Source organism: Pogona vitticeps, chromosome 2 (genome assembly GCF_051106095.1).
Source record: "Pogona vitticeps strain Pit_001003342236 chromosome 2, PviZW2.1, whole genome shotgun sequence".
Taxonomy (NCBI): domain Eukaryota; kingdom Metazoa; phylum Chordata; class Lepidosauria; order Squamata; family Agamidae; genus Pogona; species Pogona vitticeps.
The window spans coordinates 293,267,777-293,291,807 of NC_135784.1; the positions used below are offsets into that span (position 1 = coordinate 293,267,777).

General features: G+C 38.8%; 1 protein-coding gene across 5 annotated transcripts in view; it reads right to left on the reverse strand.

Moving 5' to 3' along the window:
* Positions 1-24,031, reverse strand: part of NIPBL (NIPBL cohesin loading factor) — a 232,471-nt gene that overhangs the window by 34,421 nt on the left and 174,019 nt on the right. For all 5 annotated transcript variants that reach the window (XM_020795682.3, XM_020795685.3, XM_072992835.2 and 2 more), the window contains 11 exons: positions 22,239-22,371; positions 20,512-20,655; positions 18,521-18,610; positions 16,418-16,632; positions 16,199-16,301; positions 10,355-10,453; positions 10,104-10,250; positions 9,614-9,748; positions 9,281-9,379; positions 5,633-5,686; positions 2,520-2,628 (listed from right to left, as the gene is read on the reverse strand). In XM_020795682.3, coding sequence (XP_020651341.3) covers positions 2,520-2,628; positions 5,633-5,686; positions 9,281-9,379; positions 9,614-9,748; positions 10,104-10,250; positions 10,355-10,453; positions 16,199-16,301; positions 16,418-16,632; positions 18,521-18,610; positions 20,512-20,655; positions 22,239-22,371 — 1,328 coding nt within the window. The remainder of the gene's footprint in view (positions 1-2,519; positions 2,629-5,632; positions 5,687-9,280; positions 9,380-9,613; positions 9,749-10,103; positions 10,251-10,354; positions 10,454-16,198; positions 16,302-16,417; positions 16,633-18,520; positions 18,611-20,511; positions 20,656-22,238; positions 22,372-24,031) is intronic.

Sequence of the window (24,031 nt, forward strand, 5' to 3'; positions counted from 1 at the left end):
TGGGAAACTGTAAAAGAGCCTGGAACTCAGTCAGTGCGCTCTTTGCTTCCCTTGTTCCTTACGGGATTACTGTGTGCTGAGCTCCTGGTGTCCTCCATGTTAGATTGCTTCCTCCTGCTGCACCTCCAAATCTTAGATCCTTTCCTTTTTTGCCTTTGTTTTTTGGTGGTGGTGGGTTTTCCCCAATTTCTTTGGATTATTTTTTCCTGATGTCAGGCAGTGTGTCTCTACCAGTATGTTCTCACCATGATGATTATTACTGGTTACCTGAAACGTGCCCCTATTGAAAAAGTTTATTATTTGGCTGGCAGTGCTCCTATAAAAGTAGGTTAAGAGGTGCTAAAAATAATGATCATAAAGTAATATAGCACCAAACCATCCACTTCATGCACATCAACCCCCAGCCAACAGCTAAAACAAGAAAAGTTTTTTGCACACATCTCAAGCTGTAAATATTAAACCTATGGAGAACAAAAACAACACATCTTGCTGATTGCTGGAGTGTCTCCTATGAGGACAAGGCTCTAGCTAGATCATCTGGAAGTCACTTGATAGATTTCAAAGCAAAATAGGAGGGCCAAAGAATAATCAAGTAAAATGGGCTACTTGGATACAGGTCAAATTTTCTGTGACAATTTTCTGTGAATGTGGATAAATTCAATCAATGCAGCTTTTTGTTTTTGTCTTTTGTGTGTGGACATCTGTAACTGAGATTGCCGAGTCAAAGAAAATCAGTATCAATTGTGTCAGTCTTGAGGCACAGCTGGGGTGTGCTGGGATTCCCCATCTATTTATTATTAATTATTATTTTCATTTTCAACTGTCACCAGTCCTCTCTTAAAATAATCCATGTTCATCAAATGAGAGGCCCTTTACCATTGTATTTGTCTTGGATGACAAGCTAAATGATTGGAGAGTTGCTGAAGACTCCAAGGCCCTATCCCCATACTGTAGTATATCCAGCAGTATTTATTTGTTGGTCTGAAAGTTTATGAATGCTTGCATGAAAAATTCAGGATATTCACCTATTGTACTCTGACAATTTATTCAACAAGATGGCTACCCACTCCCAAAGGGACTAATAATATGCTCCAGTACAGGTTTGGAAAACAGATTTTGATCACTGCATGAATTCTCCTGCTTGAACATGACTTGTTCATGGTTCAATCTTGTCTTTATTCTTTCCCTGTGCCACCTCCACAATGATCTGTATTTTAATTCATAGATGCAGTACAAAATTGAAACCATCCAGGATGGAGCCTACCAAACCAATGAGAGTGACAGTACCACTTGGTATGGTGGAATTAGTTTCATCATTTACATGACACTCTGGACACAGTCAATCCTAGGAAGCCATCTTTCCATCATGAACGGGAAGAATGGGTTTGAGAAAGCAGTGAAGAAGTCTGGTGATGTGGTAAAAAATCTTTGTGGGTCTCATATTCTGAGAATGAAGCCACTAGTGGATCTCATTGTATTGTTCACTATTGATGCTCTTGCATGTCCTTCTTATTGACTGCTTCAGCTTTGATGGCAGAAAAAGAAATTCCATCTACATAACTGCACATGAAAAAAGTGGAGGTTCCCACCAAAGCGCTATGCTCAGCTCTAGAAAGTTCTAGAACACCACAGAGATGTAAAATAACACATACACATGAGTCACAGAGACCATGAAGAACAGTTTTTACTTTTCTCTTCCTTCCCCTCTGATAATTTAGTCACTGGTGTCCGATGCCTGACCACAGAGTACACAGGAAGAGGGTCATGCGCATGCTATATCTAGTTTGCTCTGTGGCAATTGCAAAACCAGAAAATAGGCAGCCAGGCATTGCTTTCCAGCCCAACAGGGCTGAAAATTAAAGGGGATGTTGCACGGATGTAACCCCATAGAGCTGCAAGTGTCCTGAGAGTTTCTCAGCGTACATTTCTCATAATCTTTTAGACAAATGATTATGAGGGAAAGGAAGAACTGGACTTGCTTCCTATTCCTTAACCTCTCAGCACTATTTAGATGGCTTTCCATTCTGTACATGCAACACCAATCCAATGTGGTTTAGTAATCTTAGAACTGTAAGAGCAGAAGGGGTTCTATGAATCCAGATAATAATATATGTATCACAAGACTAATAAAATGTGTTTTCTATTTTATAATTGCTTAAATTTTGACGACTAGTTCATCTAACTTTCATATGATTGCAAATGCTTTCTTTTCCATGTGAACAATTCCTTCAATTCTCAAGGGCAGCATTATAAGAACCAATATACATGAATACGTATCTGCAAGGATTTCCAAAACAGAATGCAGTAAATAATTCAGGATTTAATTCAATTGCCATGTCCAACCAGAGTAAATTGACCAAATCAATGGGTTTTAAAAGTGGACCTAACATGTTCCATTCATTTAACAAGTTTTCTTCAGCTGCAAGAAACAACTAGATTTGTTTCTTGGATTCTATTCAGAGTTCTGATACTAACTGAACATCTGAAAAACAAATGTGAAATAAAAATAGACATTTTACCTGCTAGAGATTCTTCATATTTCAAAATATGTTCAACCAAATTATCCACAAGTTGAGTACAGGCCTTCTTCACAGGCTTATATGAAGCATCCTCTTCAGATTTCAGCAACTGCAAAATAGGCAAGGTTGATACTGATAGCTTTATCTGTACAAGCACAGCAAGTACAGAAAGGTTTTTTCATATATATTAATACCAAAAATGAGAAATAATCTCAACATGCCAGTAATCAGCACAAAGTAATACTGTATTACCATATGAACCTGTGATGCAGTGAGTATGTAAAGTGTCACCAAATTCTGAACGAGTTAATACTATTCAAGGTTTATTTTTTTAAAAAATTATTTGTTAATCCAGTTGCCAAATAAAAGTGGTTACCAAGTTGAACAGATTTATATAACTCTTGGGTTTCTAAGTATTTATCTGTGCACATGTAACATACAGAAAATAATTGGTTAAACTGGGAACCTGTTTAGGAGCTAGTATGGGTGTCCCAAAAGAGAAGTAAATAACCAATAATGAATGAGAAAAATGAGGGACTGTGGGTTAGGCTGTCAAACAAGCCCCCATGATATGGAAATCCTCTACATTTCACTTTTATTATGCCTATAACCTCTCCTAGAAGATAGCAGACTCTTAGATCAAGGTGATTAGACCTCTTATTAAGTAATACATTCTCTGGTACTTGCCAGCACTACCCAGGTGGGTCACGTAGTCACTATGTCGTTTGTTGATACTACGCTGCCCTTCAGTAAAGTAGGGCTGTCAATTTGCACAAGGCCCAGAGCTGGTTAAGGAGGAGTAAGATGCAGTTTCAGGGTACTGATTAGAAAGCAAGCAAACGAATCCAGAAATTTTATTAAATGATGTATAAAAATGTGATTTTTTTTCATTCTGGGCCTGACTGCTGCTTGATTATCTGCCTAAAATGCCTTGCCTCTTGCTCCTCAAGCACTGCTGAAAAACTACTAGACTCCCTTTTTGTGCTGAATTGACTAAAGGCCTGAATTCTCTAAAAGGCCCAGCTGGGATGATTTTATCAGCCCTAAGAATCCAGGATTTAGCTAGAGAATCCTGTTAGTATACCTTCTGCTATTAAATTACTGACTCTGGCTCAGGATGTTTGTAAGAGTGTCCTCTTTTGGATTTCTGTCCAAAATTTCTTTGTTTGTTTCTTTTTTTTTGCACTGTTCCAGCTAGAATTTCAATGGTTCCCAAGGTTTTTCCTAAGAAGACTAAGTGATCTCTGTCACCCACAAATCTATTTTTGGAATTCCTTACCATACACAGTAGAGGTTCCCCTATCTGTTTTCCTCCTTTCCGTTAGTGTGTGTGTGCATGGCTTAGGTAAAGATCCCGATTTTCTTTTTCATTTCTCACCCTTGTAGGAACTTTGTATCCTAAACAGTTTAGCCCCAACCTTTCCTTATTTACCAACGAGCTCTACGTGGGGCTACCTTTGAGGCTGCTGCGGAAACTACAGGTGGTGCAGAATGCGGTGGCCAGGCTACTTAGTGGAGTGAAAAAATACCAACACATCTCACCCACACTGGCCACACTGCATTGGCTGCCCATCTGATTCCGCATCGACTTCAAAGTGTTGATGCTCACGTACAAAGCCCTAAACAGTTTAGGGCCTCGATACTTGGCGGAACGCCTACTCCCACCAAGGTCTACCCGTGTCACTCGTGCGAGCCAGGAAGTGAGGCTGAGGAGCCTAACGCCGAAGGAGGCCCAGAAGGAAAAGACAAGAAATCGGGCCTTCTCAGCGGTGGCTCCTCGCCTCTGGAACAATCTACCTCCTGAGATTCGCGGGGCTCCCTCGCTGGGTATCTTTAAGAATCAATTAAAGACATGGATGTTTCGGCAGGCCTTCCCATCAAATAATTCCTGACGCCTTTTCTTTCCTCTTTTATTGTTTCTCTCACTCTGTGTATCGTTTTTACTATTTAAATTGTTTATATATTTTTATTGTATTTTTATGATTGTTAGCCACCTAGAGTGGTCCTGACCTGACCAGATAGGCAGGATATAAATGAAATAAATAAATAAATAAACTTGATCCTCAGAATCCTCTTGGCTTTGCAACGTATTTCCCGTCTTTGCCACTAATGCAGCTTTCTTACAATCACTGTTTCTCTTTGCCGCTGATGCAGTGCTCTTACAATCATTGTTTATATTTTGATACTTGTGTATGCAGTAACTGCCTTGGTTCAAAAATCCCTTGCAGGTATGTTTACTCCAAATGTGTATGAATACATGCATTGGGAGAGCATACCAGGTAACACATCAGCTGAAATCCTGTTGCTGAACCTTTATGTGTGCAACAGTGATGACATCATTTAGCATGGAAAATCATCACTGAATAGTTTTTGGGGATTTGGGGGTACAGGTGACTTCACCACATTGTATATTACCTGCACCTTAAAATCTCCTTTAAGTCATCTTTGTTATGCAAAAGGGGCTCTGCAGCAAGATTTCAGCCACTGTATTACATTTACTGGAAACTACATATATTTGCACGTCTATCTCCAATTATTTTCTTCAGTACACAAATTACATTCCTTAAAATTTTCTAAAGGTATTCTATAGTTTTCCTCTCATGCCAAGGAACATTTGCTCATTACCTTAAAAACTAAATAGCATAAATAAATAATTTGGACTTGGTTTAACCACTAACAAATGGAACCGTGTAAGATAAAAATCAGTAAATGCTATTCAAAATAGTAGATGTTGCTTTAAGAACTTGAGGGGAAAAATTCCATAATCTGCAGGGATGAAACTGCAACTGCTAGGCATAAATAAATTTAAAAGTAGCAAGAAAAATGATCATTCAGTACTAGCAAAGCTACTTAAAAACAGTACCAGAAAGGATAATATTTCTCCAGTATATAATGTAGGCAAGAAAGTCATAAATGTTACGAACAAGTTTTTATGAACTAGTTTCTACGAGTATTCATAAAGATCAACAGAGAGGTTCTGAGCTATAAGAAGTTGTGGATTCTTCTGAGAAAGTCATCTGAACACGCTTTTCTATTTTTTTAACAACCACTTGACAAGCACATTGATACAACTTAAAAAATAGAATACAGATTATCACAGAATCATTACTTACATTCTGAAGAAGCTGTTCAAACCAGTCATACCCTGTATCTCTACAAGCTGCAACCTAAGAGAAAAGAAACAGATTTATAAATTACTTTAACGGTAAATTGATTTTAATATTAAACTGGTTTTAGTACTATTATTTTAGGTTTTATCTATTTTACATTCTTCAACACAACATCTAAGCTGAAAAACTGTCTGACCCAAGAAGAAGCTGCACCCTCTAAATATCTTTAAAAATAATTCAAAAAATAGAGTCATGCTGTCCGGAGCACAGACTCCTTTAAAACCTTAGAGACACTAAAGACAGAGTAGTCAAAGCTGAGACACCAAACTAAGAGACAGCCATCCTCTTCAGGGATTAGCAGTCCCACGAACAGAAGGAAACAGACAATTCCAAGTGATGGGAACATATACATTCTTGAACACTACTTGATGGCAGCAGCAGTATTGGAAGGTAACACTGATGGAGGATTTCTCATACATAACAGCAGTACCATTCAAGCAAACGCTGCATAGAAGAATCAAAGGGTAAAAGTACTATACAGAAGAATTCAAGGGTAAACCATTTTTGAATACATATTCCTCAAAACCCTATGATGAAACAAACCAAAATAAAAAAGAGATAATGTCAGAAGACATTCAATTCAATCAACTACTAGGGAAGAGCACAGAGTAAATATGAATAGTGCTGTATGTAGCTAATGAATCATCCAGATGAAAGCTGAAAGTATGTCTTAAGTACACATTGTTGGTAAAGAGCAAAAGGAAAATCTGATGCTTCAGAACACACATATCTAAAAGACTGATATGAGAAATCTGCCTCAAGATAAAGTCAAAATCACTGAAGAAGAAACAGAACATTTAAACTTTATAGTATTTGATATGTGCAAACTAAAGTGGATGGGAATAGCACATTTTAATCAGAGAATTACAAAGTGATTTTTTCCAGAAACTCAGAAGAAACTGTATAATTCTAATGGTGAAGTAATGTGTAGCGTAAGCAATTATAAGCTATAAGGCAAACTCTGAACAAATAATACTTCAGGGAAAAATCTGTCAAGACAGCTACCATTCAAGTCTATGCTCTGACTATGGACGCTGAAGAAGAGGAAACTGAAAGCTTTAGTGAAAATGTCTGTAAGAAACTAAACACCAAAACAAAATGTGATTCTTATAGATGACTGGAATGCAAAAGTAGGAAAATGAAGCAAGACCAAACAATGATAGAAAGTTAGCCCTTGGAATTAGAAACAAAACTGGAGAAGAACTCCTATAATTCGTGAAACCAACTATTTCTTTGTTGCAGATACATACTTTAGGCAACTGAACTGATGACTGTACACATGGACACTGATAATAGTCAGCACAGAACTCCAATAATTTACATAATTCAAAGGAGAAGAAACAAAAGAAACATCAGGAGCAGACTGTGCTAAAAATCATTAACTATAAAAATTCTAAACTCAAGAACTAATATAATCATATTCAACTGGCAAAGATGTCAGAGAATAGTTTTTTTATTTTTAACACACTATACAAAAATATGGATTAGAATCAGACTTTTTATAAAGTGTCCCATGATATTGTGATTAGCAAGATAACTAGGTGTGGGCTGGATAGAACAACTGTCCAGTACATACACAGCTGCTTACAGAATTATAGTCAGAGAGTGCTATCAAAGTCTCCTTCGAAACCTGAGAATAGGTAGCAAGTAGAGTACCACAAGGTTCAGTCCTGGGCCCAGTTCTCTTTAACATTTTGATTTTTGGATGAGGGAGTGCAGAGAATGCTTATCAAAACTTGCAGATGGTTCAGAATTGGGTGGAATAACTAATTCTATGGAAGAAAGAAACAAAATTCAAAAATATACTGATAGCCTCCAGGTGGGCTGAAAACAACAGAATGAAATTGAACAGGGAATAAGTGCAAAGTTTTACACCTGGGGAAATAAATAAATAAACACAGAGGTGCAAGGAATACTTGGCTCAGTAATACTACACGTAAGAAGGATCTTTGAACTGTTTGTTGTACATTACAAGCTGAATATGAGATACCAGTACAATGTGGCTGCAAAAAAAGCAAATGCTATTTCAGATTGCAGTAACAGGAGTATAGTCAAATCCCATAAAGTAATATTTCCTCTCTCTTCAGCACTGCTTAGGCTCATCTCAAGGATGCTACATTTTTGGAAGGATGTCAACAAACTGAAACAAGTTCAGAAGAGAGCAACAAAGATGATCAGTGAGTGGAAACCAAGCCCTATGAGGAAATTGAAAGAACTGGGAATATTTAGCCTTGAGAAAAGAAAACTATGGGGAGACAGGACCCTTCAAATGCTTGAAAAATTATCATACAGAGGAGGGGTAGGATCTGTCCTCAATCATCCCAGAGTGCAGGACATATAATAACGGGGTCCTGATACTCAAATGATTAAAAAATATCCTAACTGTTAAAGCAGCATGACAATGGAAACAGTTACCTCAGGAGGTGTTGAGTGCTCCAACACTGGAGGCATCCAAGAGAAAATTAGACAACCATCTGTCAGATACACTTTTATTTGGATTCTTGCATAGAACAGAGGAGTGGACTCGATAGTATTACAGGCCCTTCCAACTTCATAGAAGTATCAGTGATTTAATATATTACTAGCAGAAAACAGCAACATCACAAAACAACTGCTGAGGAAAGTAAAAGAATAAAATGGAAAAGCAGGATTACAATTGAACACTAAGAAGATAAAATCATGACTCCAGAAGATTTACATAACTTTAATGCTGACAAAGAAGACATGGTGAAAGATTTTCTCTAACTTGTTTCAATTGCCAATCAAAATGGAGACTGCAACCAAGAAATCAGAAGAAGGTGGAGACTTAGAAAGGAAGCTATGAAAGAACTAGAAAAGATCTTGAAGTGCAAGAACGTGTTGCTAGAAATCAAGCCAAGATAATCTATAATGTGGTACTCCCAATTACTATGTACAGATGTGAAAGCTGCACAATGATGGAAGCTGATAGGGGAAAAATGGTTCACTTGAAATGTGATGCTGGAAGAGATACCATGAACCACCAGAAAGAAAAATAAGTGGGTTCTAGATCAAAGCAAACCATAATTCTTACTAGAAATTAAAATGACTAAGCTGAAGCTTTTGTGCTTTGGACATATGAGAAGGCAAGGCTCACTGAAAAAGAAAATACAGTAATGGTATGAAAAGTCAAAAGCATCAGGAAAAGCCCTACCATGAGATAGATTATCTCAATAAAGGAAGCCACAGCCTTCAGACTGGAAAAGCTGAGGAGGTCTCTTAATGACAGCAGCTTCTGTAGGCCATTGATTTCTACATTGGCCACAAGCTGACTTTGACAGCTCATAACAACAAAGTGAACATCAGTATAAAAGGAAGATATTTCTAGAAAGACATTTTGCTACATACTGTAACTTTATCTTGAGTGTTCTAGTGCAGGAAGTTGCAATTTGTAAAAAATGTGAAATACCAGGAGACAGATAGGGGATATGTGAAATACTAGGAGATAGTGTGATTGGTCACCAATGATGTACTGTAACATGCAATAAGAAAATATACCTGCAAATACATTAGACAGAGCAGTTTTTTCAACTGATGTTCTAGTCAAGAGAACACTAGCATTGTAACACATACCACATCAGTAATGTTCAGGATCTTTCTGGTCATTGCTTCTTTGTCATTATGAGGAGTTGGAGTGAACCACAGCTTCTGGAATGTCTCATTTACCAGTTTCTAAAAAAATTGATAAATAAATAAGAAAATAACACACACAAGAAGCAACTGATGAAGTAAATTAACTTGCAAAACCTTCTTAGCTGAATAATGTCTAGATTCCAATAAGCACTATCCAGTAGAGCTATTACTGGCAAAAACTCAACTTGACTCAATAAGAATTTGGAAAGAAAAAGAAAAATACATAGGGATCAGAGATGCAGCATTTGTATTTAAGCCATTTGATGAACATACCTTAATACCTTCTTCATCATTGACTCTCCGAATCATTTTCACACACATTTCTGTGATTTTTGGAAATGTTGGTTGTTCAATACAGATATCCCTAAGAATCTTTATGACTCTTTTTCTGACACTAATGCCAGTATCCTAAGGGAAGAAATAAAATGTTCCAGTGTTTAAAGCTTACTAAAATTAGCATATTAGCATATTACCAATCTAAAACTGAAAAGACAGGTATAAAAAGCTTCACTAGCTACAGACAACTAATATAAGTGAATGTTGTGACTGTACAGTATCATGAATATATGAACAAACAAAAGCAATTTAGTTGAAGTGCTCCTACAGAGCAAATTCTATTATTTTTGTTGTTTAAATGCCTTGCAGAAGCTAGACATCTTTCAAATATCAGCCTGCTAAACAGAGCACCTTAAAATCTATCTTCTTCATTAAGAACTATATAGAAAGACATGTATAAAATATTAAAATTTTGAAGTAACCATACCAGTATTCGTTCAATGAGCATATCATAATATTGTTCAGCAAGCTGTGGACGACAAAGCACAAATCGCCCAAGTAACTCTACAGCTGCTTCTCGTACACTGGTAGAATTATCCATCAACCGTCCATGAACTCCTCTTTGCATATCCAGCTGGAAGTAACAGGTAAAATAGAAATGCTAAGTAACAAAAACCAAAATATCTATTTGTGAGAATGGAGGAAATATATTCATAGTGTGAGACTGGTGTTTTTTACCCTGGCTAGAATGCTGGGATCTACAGCAACAACCTCAGACAAACACTTCATGGCTTTTGTTCGAACAGCAATTGCATTTTCACCAAGCACACGCAGAATCTATCAAGGAAAAAGAAAAAAGAAAAAAAAGAAAGAAAAAAGAAAGGTATTTTATTTGCTTTTGGAAAATAGTAGGTAATGTCAACAAACAAAAATGAAGTGAGGAAAACATGCTAGAATGAAAATAAAATGGAAAAAAACAGCTATAAGGGCACTGTATCAAGCACACTGAGTGTACCATTAACTCTTGTGAATGCCCTGAAGAAGACAGTCAACATATTTTGTAATAACTTGGTAACCAAGGCATTACAGTATTTGTAGCAATCAGCTCTTTCCCTTTTCACATCCTGTAGGACACACATACGAAGAACCAGAGGAGAGGGAAGGGGAGAGTATTACAAGCTGCTGAGCTTTGATTAGGCAGCAGTTTTTGCATGGTTCCAAGGCTAGATGTTTTAGGACTGATTTAGAGATCTGGGCACTCTGGTCTCCACACTACAGTCACCTATCAGAACAGACAGGTTCATTATGAGCCTGCCCAGATTTTAAAATCTTCAGGGGAGCCCCTCTTTAAAATACCAGCAGTTTCAGAACGTGCCTAACAAGCACAAGGGAGAGGGCCTTCTCCTGTGTGACTCCCCAACTATAGAACACAATCCCTTCTAAGTTGCAATCCATTTTCCCTCTGATTGATTTTTAGGGGAGGGGGAGTAAAAACACATCTTTTTAGACTGGCTTATGATGTTCAATCTGTCCTAGAGTATTATTTTAACTATATCCTATATGGGGTTTTAGTTGCTTCCAGTGTATTTGCTTACTTTAATTTATAATGAGTGTGGTAATATCATTTATTAATTTTTAGCAAATTGTAGTACTATCTGTTTTTATTTCTTTTAAGAATTTTATAAGCCACCTTGAGTACTATCTTTTAAATGGAAATGTGGGTTATAAAGGTAACAAACAAATTCAGTGGCCAAATTCTGTTGTTTTGTGTAGTAAATCACACCAGAGTAAGTCCACTGAATCCATGGAGATTTGGTGAGTCAACTCCTCCATAAATTCTACTGATTCAAATGGGTCTACTCTGACTATGACTTATTTTAAACCCATTTGAATAAACAGAGCTTACAGATGGTTGTTGTGGGTTTTTTGGGCTCTTTGGCCATGTTCTGAAGGTTGTTCTTCCTGACGTTTCGCCAGTCTCTGTGGCCGGCATCTTCAGAGGATTGGAGTAGGAACTCCTTCGGAGGACTGGAGTTCCTACTCCAGTCCTCTGAAGATGCTGGCCACAGAGACTGGCAAAACGTCAAGAAGAACAACCTTCAGAACACGGCCGAAGTGCCCGAAAAACTCACAACAACCATTAGATCCCAGCCGTGAAAGCCTTCGCAAATATAGAGCTTACAGAGTTGACTCCCTAAATCTCCATTAATCCAATGGGCCTACTCTAGTGAGATTTACTACACTAAGCAACAGGACTTTGAACATTATCTGTAGCACTGACAAAAAATAATGTGAACTGGGGATAAGAGATCATGAAACACCATTAGGAATGGCTGAAACTGTGAAAAGGTACGGTTTTACAGGAGTTGAGGGAATTAGAGAAGAACAGAGCCTTGCAGACAGGGAAACTAGCTATCCTGCCCGTCCCACAGTTATGAAGCTGCAGTTGCCTCTGGTATAACGCATAGTCAGAGAGTAGTTGAATGGGAGAGTTTGCCCAGGTTATGCAGATTAAACTGGGGCCATTTACCTTACTTAGCAGTTCTGTGGAGAGCCCAGCCTCTGAGAATAGAGCTGTTCAAGAGCAGTACTAAAGAATGACATACTGAATATTTATCCTTGAACAGGCCTGTAGGTGTGAGTTCTCTTTTCCCCAAGGAAGATTGATTGATTGATTGATTGATTGATTGATTGATTGATTGATTGATTGATTGATTGATTGATTGATTGATTGATTTATATGCCACCCATCTAGACATAGTCTACTCTGGGTGGCTCACAACTTATAAGATAAAAACAATTTAAAATATACAGTTTTACATTAAAAAACAAAATGATATAAAATATAACATAAATTTACGATTTTAACAGTTAATTTAAAGCAAAGAGTCCCAAGGTGGCAAGAAGAAAAGAAGAAAAATAAGAATGTCTTAATTGACTGAAGGGAAGGCCTACTTGAATAGCCAAGTTTTCAGCTGGCTTTTGAAAATGCCCAGCGAGGGTGCCAGCCGAATTTCAGTGGGGAGGGTGTTCCACAGCCGAGGGGCCACCACTGAGAAGGCCCGATTTCTTGTTTTTTCCTTCTGGGCCTCCCTCGGCATCAGACCCCTCAGCCGTCCCTGCTGGCTGTGTCGGGTGATTTGGGTAGATCTGGGTGGGAGAAGATGATCTGCCAGGTATTGAGGTCCCAAACCGTTTAGGGCTTTATATGTAATCATTAACACTTTGAAGTCAACTTCAAAGATGATATTTCTGAAATATGCCCTGCATATTATCTATGAAAGTAGATCCTGCTGTTTTTTTCCTTACTTGTTTGTTTAATTTCTGTTGTTGTTTAGTCGTTAAGTCGTGTCCAACTCTTTGTGACCCCATGGACCAGAGCACGCCAGGCCCTCCTGTCTTCCACTGCTGCCCAGAGTTTGGTCAAATTCATATTGGTCGCTTCGATGACATTGTCCAACCATCTCGTCCTCTGTCGTCCCCCTTCTCCTCTTGCCTTCACACTTTCCCAACATCAGGGTCTTTTCCAAGGAGTCTTCTCTTTTCATGAGATGGCCAAAGTATTGGAGCCTCAACTTCAGCATCTGTCCTTCCAGTGAGCACTCAGGTGTGATTTCCTTCAAAATGGATAGGTTTGCTCTCTTTGCAGTTCATGGGACTTTCAAGAGTCTCCTCCAGCATCCCAATTCAAAAGCATCAATTATTCGGTGGTCAGCCCTCTTTATGGTCCAGCTCTGATGTCCATACATCACGACAGGAAAAACCATAGCTTTGACTATGCAGATCTTTCTCGGCAAGGTGATGTCTGTGCTTTTTAAGATACTGTCTAGATTTGTCATCGCTTTCCTCCCAAGAAGCAGGCGTCTTTTAATTTCGTGGCTGCTGTCACCATCTGCAGTGATCATGGAGCCCATCAAAGTAAAATCTGTCACTGCCTCCATATCTTCCCCTTCTATTTGCCAGGAGGTGATGGGACCAGTGGCTATGATCTTAGTTTTTTTGATGTTCAGCTTCAGACCATTTTTTGTGCTTTCCTCTTTCACCCTCATTAAGAGGTTCCTTAATTCCTCCTCACTTTCTGCCATCAGAGTGGTATCATGTGCATATCTGAGGTTGTTCATATTTCTTCCAGCAATCTTAATTCCGGCTTGGGATTCCTCCAGTCCAGCCTTTCATATGAGGTATTCTGCATATAAGTTAAATAAGCATGGAGACAATATACAGCCTTGTCATACGCCTTTCCCAATTTTGAACCAATCAGTTATTCCATATCCAGGTCTAACTGTTGCTTCCTGTGCCACATATAGATTTCTCAGGAGATCGATAATGTGGTCAGGCACCCCCATTTCTTTAAGAACTTGCCAAAGTTTGTTGTCAAAGGCTTTTGCGTAGCCAATGAAACAGAAGTAGATTTTTTTTCTGGAACTCTCTGGCTTTCTCCATAATCCAGCGCATGTTAGCAATTGGATCTCTAGTTCCTCTGCCACTTGAAAATCCAGCTTGTATTTCTGGGAGTCCTCAGTCCACATACTGCTGAAGCCTACCTTGGAGGATTTTGAGCATAATCTTGCTAGCGTGTGACTGATCTTTTCCAATTCTCTGGCCACTGCTGAGTTTTCCAAACTTACTGGGATATTGAGTGTAGCACCTTAACAGTGTCATCTTTTAAGATTTTAAATAGTTCGACTAGAATGCCATCGCCTCCACTGGCCTTGTTGTTAGCCATGCTTTCTAAGGCCCACTTGACTTCACTCTACAGGATGTCTGGCTTAAGGTCAGCAACCACACTATCTGAGTTGTCCGGCACATCCAGATCTTTCTGGCATAATTCCTCTGTGTACTCTTGCCACATCTTCTTGATGTCCTCTGCTTCTGTTAGGTCCCTACCATTTTTGTCCTTTATCATGTCCATCTTTGCACTAAATGTTCCTTTAACATCTCCTACTTTCTTGAACAGATCTCAGGTTTTTCCCTTTCTATTATTTTCCTCTATTTCTTTAAACCGTTCATTTAAGAGGGCCCTCTTGTCTCTCCTTGCTATTCTTTGGAAGTCTGCATTCAATTTTCTGTAACTTTCCCTGTCTCCCTTGTATTTTGTTTCCCTTCTCTTCTCTGCTATTTGTAAGGCCTCATTTGTTTAATACTAACTCCCAAAACTCGCCAAATATTTTCCAAGTACCATTCTGAATCTATCTACAGACACATAGAAAGCTACATACGCCAACATTTCATTCACCTGGAACAGGTCCTAACTTCCAGGCTATCTTAGTTCTACTTCCTCTATGAAAAGAAAACTCTCCCAGTTCTTTCTGGGAGGCCTAGGTTTCTTTATAAATGCCCAATAGAGGATCTAATACTGGCCATGGTTGACAAATTGCTTACCTCCCATCCTGCTATCACCAGGAAATTTTTACAAACCATTGTTTTTACGTTGTTATATATTTTAATCTTACTGTCTATTGCTTATTTAAAACGTTTTCATATATTGTTAAACTGCCCAGAATAACGCACTAGAATGAAACAGGCAGCATATAAATTAAAGAAATAAATAATAAATAATTGGCAGCAAGCTGCCTAGAGTATTGGCTTAGCCACTAGAGGGATGGGGATAACAAACAAACAGACAAACAAAGAAAGAAATAAGTAAATAAGTAAATAAGTAAATAAGTAAATAAGTAAATAAGTAAGTAAGTAAGTAAGTAAGTAAGTAAGTAAGTAAGTAAGTAAATCAATTCAAATACCACGGCCTCCCAGATGCACTCCGGCAGTTTCTCTTTTTGTAAGCAAAAGCAAGCCTGGAAGATAGGGCCTGCTCCAGTTGAGTGCAATGCCAGTATGTATAGCTTTCTGTAGGAGCATGTCTCTGATCAGGAACTCCCACAATTGTGCCAGGAGAATTCTTGGAGAGTTCTAGGAGTTAGTTTTTAAAAACTGAATGGCACCTTTTTATTGTCTAATCCATCAGTTTTTTCTCTCTCCTTTTCCTACCTATTGTGGTTAACAACGACTGTGACGGTCAAATAGATCCGCAATGTAGAAAGACACTTATGCTTCTGTAGCTCAAGCACAGTAATTAATTCAAATACAAACACACAAATATTCTATGAAATATAAGTAAATATTTTGGTGGGTTGTGGTGGTATTTATAACAGTATCATGCACTGTAAACAAACTATTGAAATGGTTTTCTACTAGAACTGTGAAGTTGTTCTGCTATGACCTGTGAAAGTCATTCTTATATGAACTGTAAATTTACAGTGTTACAGCTTTACTAAATACAGGCCATCAATGATATTAGAGCAAATAAAAATATGCAAAGCTAATGGAAAGTCTTCTATCTGTTTAAGACACAGTTCAGTTCAAAGATGCCATGAATAAAAAAACAAGATGACGAAATATATTTTAAGGAGATATGAAATGCATGCAGGATAAAACATTTATTTAGAAAATGAGAGGAACGTGGTGTTATCACAACCTATTAAATACCTGCGCTCAACAATGAACAGATATAGCACACTACCGCATAAGCGTTTGGAACCAGGAAACCAACTGTACTTCACTAAGACTTCTGGCACAGTTTACCTGTGTCAAATAAATATCGAAGCTCTGGGCAAACGGCCTCATAGAGGCCAAGTAGCGAACAATCAAGCAAGCATCTTCATAGTCCACAGTGTCAGAGTTCATCCTGTAACGAAACAGCAAATGTTACTTTTGGACCTGTTTAACAACAAATATGTAAAAGTCATGCAAATAAATAAATAAATAAAATGAACTGGCTGTTGAACAGTCTGAGGAACTCACTTTAATGTACTGAACTGAGAAGGTGCTGTTTTAATGATGTTACGAAGGAATTTTTTCCGACTTTCTGCTCTGTGCATGATTTGTCCCGTTGTCTCAACTTCTTTTGCATGGTGTGTTCCTTCAGAAGAATCTTCATCCTTTTGAGACTTCATTGCCTTTTCTGTCTCCATAGTAGTGTCTCGAAACCACTGGGCTATATAAAATTTCCGAGAGAACTAGTGTAGTAGCAAAGTATGTGGGAAAATAAAACAAAAAACAAAAAACACAAAAATGTCAGAAACTTCTTGAGGGGAAAAGTCTGGAAAACCTTCAAATTTTTTTCAGCTTTATTCAGTTGTATTGGTTTGATTCTTCTTGTAAATTTTTAATTTATGTAAGCAACTTTTAACTACTGTGGCAACAGAAAGGTAAAATACAAATCTTCTTAATACATAAGCATTTATATTACCATGTCAAAAACACAGTAATGAAATTGGGTCTTACATTTGTATTTGCTTTCAGTGAACTAAACTATTCCCATAATTTTCAATCATATATATTTTAATTACATTATAGACTAAAAACTTTGAAACAAAAATACACTAAACTCCTTTTTAAACTGTGAATATCACAGTTGTGATAGGACCTACTTTTCTGAGGAGGAAAATGCATAACAGCTGACACAGAAGGAAAAAGAACCAAGAACTCTGATAAATCTCACACAGCATAAAAAGGCAGAGGACATTATCTGCACGCAGAAGGTACAATATTCAGCCAATGATAGCTTCAGACACAGCTGCAAAACTCCTTCCTGAAATTCTAGCAAGCATTTTCCTAATGTGGTCAGCGCTACCCATTTTTAACTACAATTCCCATCAGGTGGAACCAGAACTAGCAATGGTCATGGATGTTCTCCAAAGGCACACTCTTAATACTGTTTATTTACTGTCATTATAATGAAGCTTGACATAATAGGAAAAGTGGGGGAGAAAAAACATCTGAGGAAGCGCTACTGCTGCTTCTGCTCCCATGACATTCTGATTCCATTAGAAGAACTGTGAATTGATTTTTGTTTCCTCTTTTACTGCTCCTTCTGAATGTTTGCAGGATCACTTAATCAATTTTGTGATTAACATTACAATCATAGCCCCATCTTTTTTTTCTGTTATTGCACTAACAAACCTAAAAAAATTAGTTATCCCCTAGAAGAAAATTTCTTCTTCTGTCATCTGAACATTTAAATGCTTTTTAAATGCTTTTAAATTATTTTTAACTATGGCTTTAATATTAACAAATATTTAGTGCTTTTAAAATAGTTTTAATGTTTTTTTTAAAAAAAATATGTGATTACTGTAGCTTTAACTGATGTGAACTGCTATAGGTCCTTTATGGGGAGAAAGGCAGCATGCAGTATGAATAACATAAACAAAAATCTTCCCACTCCTTACAATATCAGAAGTGTGCAGAGAGGATGAAAAAAGTCACTGGTACTTTATTTCTCTTCTTTTGAATATTTAATGTGGTTCTCAAATTCAATGATGTGTTGAGATTTTGATATGAAAATGTATTAAATATTGATGTTGTGTAGTTAAATGTAAAATGGCTTATTTTACCTGAGTCACTGTACTGATTGTATTCAGGTTTTGGTATCAAGGATTAAGACAATGTTGTACAGCTGTGTACACGATGAAACTTTGTGTGACAGAAAATGAAGTAATGTATTTTCTGATTGGTCACAGAACTGTTCATAAGTCATGTGTAAAATGAACGTCTTTATCTGCTGTAAGTCAGATCACTTTTTTCTATGCTGTGTGTTGCTTCATGTCATGTTATGCTGCCAGAGGAATGTAAATAGACTAAATTGTTGGTTTTACTCTCTGTGTCGTAGTGTCATAAGTACTGTATCTCTGCTAATCAATATCTACTTACTCTGCTGATGTTACGAGAATACACATTATAATCAAAATTCTCAACATGATGTTCACATAGGAGTTTCACTTTTAATGTAGAATGTACATAATTCCATCAATGAAGCCACTGTTATACAAAATTCCAATATCATATTTTTACAGACTGTCTCTGATTAAAAGTTCTCTTAAATAGACTTTCACTGTAACAACATACCACTAATGATGCATCTGTTTCTGTATTTTCTTCCAAATAATCCAGAAGAGCCTTTTGAAGCTGTTGGATTTCATCTTCCCCTCCTGAGGCCTGTAACACAAAGCATTTTACTTTAAGGCAATTTACACACTTTCCAACATCAAAATAAGACAAACCTGCAGAGATTACATTCTTGACATATATCAAGATACTTAAACTGAAAATCTAAGGAAGACCTGCCATGCTACTGAGATGTAGAACAGTCAGCCTACTATTTAAGATGGCAACATGGAGCACAGCCACTTCAAGCGTGTTACCAGATAAATGTTTTTAACGACTAGTTCTAAGATAGTCATTCTAGTGTCAATATAAAACAGCAACATAAAATGGAATCAAAATACAACGCAAAGCACTTGGATCATATATTTGAGACAGCTAATGTGCCACAAAAATAAAGAATAACAAACAAAATGACCATACATGGTATCAAATAATATGGTACTCAGAGTGTGGGCTTTTTCAGCAAAGCAAGGTGTTTTCTTTCCCCTTTGCATAATTAAATGTTGGCCTCACTGTTGTAACTACATTATCTATCGTTTTGTAGCTCCCTGTTTCTGTCATGTGCTTTCCTTCAGATTTTATATTTTATTATTGTAAATTATTAGCTGTCTTGGATGTTCATCTGATTGTTAAATGGAACATATATTTACAGTGGTGCCTCACATAGCGACGTTAATCCGTTCCGGATTAATCGTCGCTATGCGAAAACATCGCTGAACGGAATAAAAAAAGCCATAGGAACACATTAAACTTTGTTTAATGTGTTCCTATGGAGGATAAACTCACCGTTCAGCGATGTTCCTCCATGGGGCGGCCATTTTCGGTGCCTCTAAAGCGAGGCAGCACAGCCAGTCGGCCATTTTAGAACCGCCGACCAGCTGACCGAAAATGGCATTTTCCCCCAGCTGAGTGGCGGGAGCTTCAAAGCCCCGCCGCTCAGCTGGGGGAAAATATCGGCAGTCAGCGGTGGCTTTGGATGGATCCCAAAGCCACCGCCGACCGCCGACATTTGCCTTCCGAGCTCTCAAAGGGCTTCCCCACCACACATTGGAGAAAGCCCTTTGAGAGCTCGGAAGGCTCTCAGCGGCGGTGGGGACAGGGTAGGGGGTGTCCGAATGGCTTCCAGGCGAAGCACTGGAAGCCATTCGGAACCCCCCTGCCCCCGCCGCCGCTTGGATCCAGCCCCCGGCCGGTTCCCCTTGCTTGGTCTGATCTGACCATGCAAGGGGAACCGGCTGGGGGCCGGCTCAAAGCTCCTACCGCCGCCGCCGCCGCTTGGATCCGGCCCCTGACCGGTTCCCCTTTGCTTGGTCTGATCTGACGATGCAAGGGGAACTGGCCGGGGGGTGAATCCAAGCGGCGGCGGCGGTAGGGGCTTTGATCCGGCCCCCCCGGCCAGTTCCCCTTGCTTGGTCTGATCTGACCATGCAAGGGGAACCGGCCGGGGGCCGGATCAAAGCTCCTACCGCCGCCGCCGCTGCTTGGATACGGCCCCCGGCCGGTTCCCCTTGCACGGTCGGATCAGACCATGCAAGGGGAACCGGCCGGGGGCCGTATCCAAGCAGCGGCAGCGGCGGTAGGAGCTTAGATCCGGCCCCCAGCCGGATCCAAGCTCCTACCGCCGCCGCCGCTGCTTGGATTCTCCCCCCGGCCGGCTTTCCCTTCCATGGTCGGACTCTCAGGAGTCCAGCCATGGATGGGGTAACCGGCTGGGGGGAGAATCCAAGCTCCTACCGCTGCTGCCGCCGCTTGGATCTCTTATGAAACTCTATCAAGAAGCATAAAAGAAGTAAATTCTTTTTTTTTTTTTTTGAGAAGCACAAATATCAAACCGTATGGAGTTACTCCGATAGTCACCCTTTAGTGCAATGTTTGTTACAAATGTTCTATCAGCACAGCTCGCCAGTATCTAAGCATGTGATTTTAATAATCAACAACAGCTCTTTTCAAACCTGTTTTAAAATGCGGGCTATAGATCCTTGATCCATTTTGCTGGTGACTGCATCCTTCCTCAATCGTGCCGCTACAGTTCCAAGGTAGTCAAGCGATGCCACTCTCAAAGCCATCTCTGTGGATTTATTACTGAACTGATGAACCTTACAATATCAAAAACATTATAATTTTTATTTCTCTCAATAACGGAAAACACTGATTGATGCTTTCAAAATATTCTGACAACTGAAAAAACTCAATATCCGTATTTTTGTTTCATATCAACTTCTAGCTAGCCAAAACCGAAAGGAAATTTTCGTAGAATCATAGAACCCTAATTGAGTTGGAAGGGGCCTATGAGGCCATCAAGTCCAATCTCCTGCTCAATGCAGGAATACAAATCAAAGCAGATCTCCAAATAATAACTTTGAGCAGCTATTCCTGCAAATAGGCCTCAAAAGGTTCTTATATACAAGGTGGTATTAATTCAACATCAACAAGGCCCAATAACATCAGACTGGTAATTGATTTAACTCCTTTAAGCTCTCAAAACGTAGTCAGGCTGTAATTTTCTCATTAGATCCAAAAAAGGCCTTTAATGAAATACAACTGAAATTTACATGTGTTACACAGGTTAATGTACGAGTCAGTGATACCTTAAATTAGACCACTAAAAAATGAAATAGCAAGTGCTGTAAAAGAATTCCACTTCTTCAAGCTAAGCACCACTGCTTCATGGATTGTGCAGAAAAACTGTCGAAAATTGTTCATACTTGGTGAATAAACCAAATTACAACCTCTAACTTGTGGTAGAGGCTGCTGCATTTTTGTGTCCCCTTCCCCCCAGCCCCATAGCCAAAAAGAAAGGGAACTTCAAAAGAAGCTTTTCAACTGGATACTTGGGCTCATCTGCCCCCTGGGTAGAAACTAGCTGTGTGTGTGTTTATTAGCATATGAAGGAAACAGGCCAACTGTTAGATTCTTTCCTTCCCTTACTGCACCAAACAGAATTTCTAACAAGTATGCATATGATGCTTTGAACACAGAAAGCTTAAAGATATTTTGAAATGTGTGCCTGCCCATTTTCTAGAAAAGCTGTTCCCAAAAGGTGCGATTTCTCATAACTTGTGTTTTTAATGGCTGTTCCCGACTCTTGTTCTCTCTCAGCGGAGAGTACCAGTGCTGTGTCACCACACAAATATTATATAGAAGGGCTCCTATATCCTTAGGGAACTGGTTCCAACCCCCACCCCACCCCCGGATGCTGAAAATTGTGGATAACAGAGAGAGCTACTTATAATATGGTAAAAGAAGAAATCCAGAAAGCAAAAATTCCACATGCATTTTGAGAACTGGCCACTAGAGGGTGCCAGAGACCATATTGTGTATTCTTCCAACAACAAGCTCCACCTGTGCAATGGGAATAATGTCAACATCAGCGAATTGTTGCTGATTAAATGTCTCCTTTTGCAATTTCAGGATGCACCCATATTCACTGCCTTGTATGCAAGCCATATACATCCTAAATCACAAAAGGAAGGGTTTAATCAGCTAGTATGTTGCTGGTGATAGTGTCATTCCTGTTGTACAAGCAGAGCTACACAACAGGATTTCAGGCATTGTTTTTTAAACAAGTAGAAATAAATACTAACACTGATCATTAATCCTAACCAATAGAACTGCTGGACAAACTATAGTGCTCACTGAGGGAAGCTGAAATATTATTTCAAAACATCTACTGTCTTACCAACAACCTTCCCAATAAGCTAAGCAACAGCTCTGCAGCTGGCCATTCTGGTTTGTTAACAGTGGAGAGAAGATCTTGAACAAAGTTCTCAAAAAGTGGCCTGTAATCTTCCTCTCCTTGCTTGCTACCACACCTGTTTAAAGAAAAGAACAAGAGGAAATAAGGCATGAAAGAAACGCATACTATAATCTTCACAATATTACAAAACATAAGTTGAGGTTCCAAAATTATGACAGGTTCGAAACATGACAGTTTTTACTATTTTCCAGGTAAATTCTAAGGTGTATATATATTTTAAAAAAACATGCAATGATCTGGCAGGCTACTTTGTTATTTGACAATCCTCTGGCACCTACACTGATGGCACAGAACACAAAAAGTAAGAAACTGAGCTTTGTATCTTGCTTACAGTCAACACCTGAAAGTACTAGGTATGACAACTACAGAAAAATTTGTACAAACGGCCTAACCAAATACAATCCACTCTTTCAATTTTGAAGTTTGAATGCAGCTTGGGAATATATTGTCTTGACTACACAAAGAGATAAAAGTTGCTGGCAAATTATCAGTCATGTATATTGTTCCATATGTTCAAATGCTCTGATACAATGTCAAAATTGCAATAATACTGTTAATTCCAATTTTGCAGTAAGCAGCAAAATCAAAATGTAACTTATGTTACAGTCTGGATGATCCTTAGTTTTACATTCATATTTTCTTGGCAATGTTGTTGATGATGCTTTAATAACACACAGAGAGGCTAACTGCCACAAGCAGTGAGCTTGTTGGGTAAACGTAAAGGTTCCCCTTGACATTTAGTCCAGTCGTGTCCGACTCTAGGGTGCGGTGCTCATCCTTGTTTCCAAGCCACAGAGCCAGCGTTTGTCCAAAAACAGTTTGCGTGGTCACGTGGCCAGTGCGACTAGACATGGTACGCCGTTACCTTCCCACCAATGTGGTACCTCTTTATCTACTCGCATTTTTACATGCTTTCGAACTGCTAGGGTGGCAGGAACTGGGACAAGCAAGCTCACTCCGTCACATGAATTCGATCTTACGATTGCTGATCTTCTGACCTTGCAGCACAGAGGCTTCTGCGGTTTAACCCGCAGTGCCACCATGTTCCCTACCATAGCTCAAAAACATACATGGCAGGAAGATAAAGTCTGATATTTGATAAAGACCTACATCTTAATGGGATTAATGACCTGTTACAAGCAAAGGAAGAAAGCCACCCAGAGTAGACTTCAGTCTAGATAGGTGAGGTATAAATCGAATAAATAAAATAAATAAAAACATCTCTGTCAACCTTCTGTGACAACTATCACAGAACAGTGGCATATAGAAAAAGATCATAAGGAGTTCATACTTAGAATACTGCATCGATATTTTGTTCTGTTTCTGGAGCTCCTGATCCATCTGGTTGTCTCCACACAAAATACTAGATTAAATTAGCCTATTCTTACATTTAAAAAATATACTAGGGAGTCTGGTGTCTGGTTGTGGCGCCAGAGGATTGGAGATTGATCGCCCACTGTGTGTTCCAGGAGGAGGACCAGCCTGTGTAGCCCTGGGCAAGTTGGAGAATCTCAGGGCATCTCCTGAAGAAGGGAATGGTAAACTACTTCTGAGTGCTATATACAACTAGGAAACCCTGGAAAGGGTCACCAAAAGTCAGAATTGACTTGACGGGACACAGTTATATTTAACTTTGACAATATATCCACATTGTAAAATATTTTAGACATTTCCATCTTATGCAAACAGGTTTTTATTTCAAAATAGTTTAATGG